The sequence below is a fragment of the Nanorana parkeri genome, unplaced genomic scaffold (assembly GCF_000935625.1).
Source record: "Nanorana parkeri isolate BGI_ZX_2015 unplaced genomic scaffold, ASM93562v1 scaffold939, whole genome shotgun sequence".
NCBI lineage: Eukaryota > Metazoa > Chordata > Amphibia > Anura > Dicroglossidae > Nanorana > Nanorana parkeri.
The window spans coordinates 414-5,797 of record NW_017307207.1 but is presented as its reverse complement, the minus strand read 5'-3'; the positions used below and the strand labels follow the sequence as shown (position 1 = coordinate 5,797).

The window sequence follows — 5,384 nt, the reverse complement described above, 5'->3', positions numbered from 1 at the left end:
TGTGTTCGCACATGCGTATGATTAAGCATTATGTAATGCTTTGCATTAAGGCAGCTCATTAATTTGAATGGGCTGGCTAATGCACCAATAAAGATGCATGTTCTTTTTTTTTCATACAATGCACAGTAATGCATTACAGAGTGCGTCCACTGGCAAGGTGCATAAGGGTGTCATTTGGTATGAATGGCACCACATTGCGCCAATGCACATTATCACTGCACAGTGATATGAAGCCCTTAAGATACCAATGTAACGCTGTTAATCCTTTGTCACCTGCAATGGTAATCAGAGTGTTGTACAATGGGATTTTCCTTCTGCTGGGGGCTCAATAAAATGTTTGCTATGGGGCCCTGTGATTGCTAGTTACCTGGTCCAGATCTATTTTTGGTGCAGTTCAGATCGGTGGAATGTGTCAATCAGACTACTCAGAATAAAAAAAAAAAATAGGTGTATAAATTTGTATGCACCCTTCAGGCAGTATAAGCACTTATTCTGAGCATGATGCCAGGCAACAAAGAATAACATGGGACTTATTGCTACATAAACGAACTTGAAGATCTACAAGGAACAAAAGCCATGCATGTACAGGCTTATTTAGTAACCACTGCAAGGAGCCAAGTGCAAAAGTGAAGCAACCCCTTGTAACTAATTGAAATTCAATTCACCTAAAAGGGTAAGTACACTTTTGTTTTTAATTAAGTACCCGTATTTCCCCGACTCCGCAGTAAAAATGCACATGCAAACTGTTTTACAGAAAATGAACCTTTTCAGAGAGGAGCATGTTCTGAAAATGCCATTTGCATGGCTATTATGTTGACCCATTGACTTTAGTGACCTCGAACAAGTATTCAGATCAGGAAAGGAAGAAGAACTCCTAACCCGCATGCTGGTTCCAGGTTAATGCCTCAATGTCTTGAACCCAGAGGTTCAGTATGACAGCTAGACCCTAGAATTTGCAGAAAGACATTTCAACAATGGTATGCTTCTCTCAGGAAGTCTTTTTCAAAGTTTACAATACAATACGAGGTCTGCTCAGAACCAATTGCAAAGTTTTTTACCTCTCGTGCTCACAGCAAACGATGAAACACATATATACAAGACCTGGCTGTAGAGAACAATGTCATGCACACTAGGCATGGGCAGATTTAAAGGTGGTCTACTCTAAGCCATAATTCTCTGTAATTAGGCCTTGTACATGCAAAAGATTCCACATGACACTAGGAGTGCCGTAGGAGGAAAACTCTATGCTATCCCACGGCAAGCTGCACAGTGTAAACATTTCTATACCAGAGAGGTATCTACCTCCATTTACATTTTAGCTGCCAAAAGTGTGTGTGTGTGTGTGTGTGTGTGTGTGTGTGGGTGTTTTGAGATTCTGAGTTTTTGATATAACAAAATATGGTTCTTGTTGTAACACTATACTGTAGGTATTGAACCTTGCTCTTGCTTTACTGGAGAAGCCCAACTTTCTCATCTTACAAAGCACTTCCAGTAATTCAAGTTAAGTAATTGAAGAATTTAGCTTGAGGCTTTTCTTTGCGTAAAACCTTTCTAAGGACTGTAACACAATCCATTCATTTTAAAGGCAGAATTTATGATATACCTTATAAATGGTACAAATGTTTTTGAATGAGAATTTGAGCTTTGCTCCTTGTATTGTTTTATTGAATAAACCTTTCTTATCAGGTAGCAGGTCTCATGCAGCTTATTCAATTTGCTTGTATTGTACAACTTCTAGTTACTGCAAAGTGTTCTTCAGGAAATTTTATTTTGCACAGCAGCACCCAAATGCTGCCACATAGAATACCCCTTTTAGTTTAGATCCACCATTTAGTGCATTAGAAATATTAAGGCATGTAATGTAACTCCTACCACACACTTAGCAGCCACTCGTTAGTTTCCAAGTAACTGCAGCATGTGCTTCATGGCACTGATGTCACAAGAGTTTTTGGAAAAAGACTGGCTGCTAGTAATAGCTCAGCTGCAAATAAATATCTTGCCTTATGAAAACCAGTGCTAAGAAAAATAGTTCAACTGCCCATGCCAACCAATAAGCTTTCACCTTTTATCCTCAGGCATGCACTGGTAAAATTAAATATAGAATCTTGGTTGGTTCCAATATATTGGCCTACATTTTATGAGGTTTTAGTCATATAACTACAAGTTTGATACATTGAAACTAATATGATTTCCCTATAAGATATGACAAATATACTATAGTTTCGGTAATTTCTTCCAAATTATTGCCCTTAAGCTGAATAATCATTTGCATAATACTATAAATAAGGCACGCTTTAATTTAAAATAGTCATATACCAATAGTATGCAATCTACTAATAATTTTCCTTATGGGAGAGGGGCTCAGACACCATTGCCCCCTACAAGCCAGAAAAAAAAAAACCTTTCAATAATTTTCCACCATTCCATGCCCTAAAGTACAGTCTATATTGTCATATACCACATCCTGTAAAAATGTGTATAAATTAGCAAAGAGGCAGGGCGATTCCTTTCATAATGTGTGTGTAAAGCAAAAGGAAAAAGGTGGTCTTTGGTAGCACTACGGTAGATAAAGTATATTTCCACTTTTGCAGCCAAATTGGGATAACACCTATTTTATATTTGTTACATGTTCCAATTCACATAGCATAAGCAAAAAAAAAATGTATAACATGCTTCTTGCAGTTTGAATTGCTTTTATTTGGGTTAGGGTTTCTTGGCTTCTTAAGAGTTAAATTTTTACTTGGTTTTCCTTCTTTGTAATGTTAGGAGGGATTGTGAGAGTTGGAGTTAAAAGCAGGGGGAGCCAAACTCCGGCCCTCCAGCTGTGGTGGAACTACAAATCCCATGAGGCATTGCAAGATTCTCACAGCCATAGACATGACTCACAGAGAGCAATGCATCATGGGATTTGTAGTTTCACCACAGCTGGAGGGCCGGAGTTTGGCTACCCCTGAGTTAAAGGATTAAAAGCCTGGCTTCTCCATTTGTATGCTTAGTGAATGGGAGAAACACATCCATGCATGTCAGTCCTAAGTCTTTCTATAATGACAGATCACTGTGAAGGTGCTCAGAAAAACCTGCAATCAGCCAGGTTTTTAAAAATAATTTTTCAGTATAATGCATGACTAGAAGACATACAAACATATAGAGGAATTTTCTCCAATTAGACTGCAAAAGTGGGAATACACTTTCAGTTCCTCCTCCCTTTGACAGTAGTTAGCAAATCTACATAACGGTGAATCAATGGTTGCAGTGGTTGACAATGTACATATACATTACATATAGGTGAGACTGGTTGTTCCTTTACTGAATTTAATTTATAGTGCATTGTGGCTTACTCAATAAAGGAACCAAACAAATACAGCAACCCACAAGAACCAATCCAAACTTTTTTTAGGTAAACTGAAAACCAGTTTGTTTCAAATGGGTATTCATTCTAATTTATTGAATAAGCAACCTATTCTGGAGAATTTTTGCCAGTCACAGAACAGACGTAGTGAACACTGATGGGAGTAGTTCTGAACATGTACTTCTGTCTTCTATTCAGTGTTCAACCCGAATTTCTGTCCACCCTTATGAATGCACCAGTTGAAGCTGAAGTACCAACTACTGCACCATTTGAATGACCTGTAGTCAAACTGATGGAAGTTAAATTACCCAAATGTATACACATTTCGACTATCTGTAGGAGGAAGCTCACACATAGATGTCTCAATGTTTGCTTCCCCTTACAGCCATTACTTATGAGACCATTGATTGTCAGCTATAAAATACACTTTTGGAATGCCCAAGACAGAAGACTTAAACAGGCCTGCAGAATCCACAAAAATAAATAGTAAAGTACAAAATATTCACATCTAAAAAGAATTAGCAGGATTAAAAGGTCCACTAAAAGTCAACTTCATGTACTAACATAGGAAAACAGATGCCAAAGTTGAAATGTTGTCAATAGCTACTGATCACGTTTGGCTTTCCGAAGGAAACATGGAATATCCAATTCTGCTCCAATTTCTTCTTTCTCGATTTTTATAAATATATCCCAATATCTGGACAGACATGGCAATATGACAGTATGTGTTAAATTGTTTTAGAGTGTGTAAGAGTCAGGCAGCTTTGGCTAGTCAAGCATTTATATCAATGTTGAAGAGGTGATAGATCTGCAGGTATCCCTATCCATTCAGGGAGGAATGCTGCATCATAATGGAAAAGTTTTAAGAATTCTGACTCCGGTAATGTAAAGTTTGTGAGGTATATTGTTTCTCCTCCTACTAGATAACTTGCCCAAAAACCAAATGTTCCAATTGTCATGATTGTATGGTTACAACCAACCAGAAGAGCAAAATCTTTGCCAGGAGTTGATTCATTACCATCGCCTGAGAAGTAGACATCTCCTTTGGAATTGTCAATGTTTTCTTTACACCAATCCATCCCATTGCTGGCCACCACAAACACAGGTTCTTCATATTTGTTACGGAAATAATTCATGGCTTTCTCCAAATAACCTCTGTCTGCAATGACACCCTTCCAAACATTTGGCATGACACTCACATAGTCACCTCTTCGGATGTGGATTCCAATGTAGGTGGCATTCTTTCTGGAACCCTTTATCGTCTCCAAGACTTGATTTGCTTCATTTTTAAGGTAGTCATGGATTTCAAATTCCCTTCGGATTTCATCCCGAAGCTGGTGAAAAAAGGTCCACGAGCAAGGGTAGCCTGTAAGTTTTATAAAACTACCTTCAATATGATTATATTCTTCAGACATCCAGTCATGTACCCAGTATTCTTCAAATGGAACACGAAAAGCAACGTTATTATGCAAAACTGGCAGGGTGATCTTAAATATAGGAGCTAAATAGTTATGCATATCCGTAAGGATGAAGGCTTGGCGTTTGTTCGCTCTGGCCAGGGCATACAAGGTAGCATATTCCCCCATATGATTACCTAATCTACCATCAGGTTTAACTGTCCATATTCCACTAGTTTTGCACTTGGTTACAATATCATTAGTGTCTGAATCTTGCTGATCATGGTTTGACTTGGCAGGCTTGTTGTCTTTCTCAGGACAGATTATAGATATAGGCAGATTAGCAGAAAAGCTTAAAAACTGTATGTGAACCTGCAGTCGGTACAGTATAGAAAACACTATGATTGACACAAAGATACATCCCAGCAGAAGAATTTTCTTTTTCTTGTTGGGTAACTCCATCTTCATTTGGTTACGGTCCTGTACCTTGGACGGTAAGAGAGGCTCATCCATAAAAAATCTAATTCCTTTTAGAAAACAGAAACAAAAAAGAGTGAATATGTCATGTTGCATCAAAATAAAAATAAAAAAACGTAACTTTTCTTAGAACAAAGAACAAATAACTAACTATCTCTTTT

The 5,384-nt window shown here is 37.9% G+C and overlaps 1 protein-coding gene across 1 annotated transcript; it reads right to left on the bottom strand.

Annotated features, from left to right (window-relative positions):
• Window positions 1-4,123: 4,123 nt before the first annotated feature.
• On the bottom strand, window positions 4,124-5,208 carry LOC108795149 (galactoside 2-alpha-L-fucosyltransferase 2-like). Its single transcript, XM_018566347.1, has one exon. It carries the CDS (start codon window positions 5,206-5,208, stop codon window positions 4,135-4,137), a length of 1,074 nt encoding a protein of 357 aa, XP_018421849.1. The 3' UTR covers window positions 4,124-4,134.
• Between the last annotated feature and the right edge of the window lie 176 nt (window positions 5,209-5,384).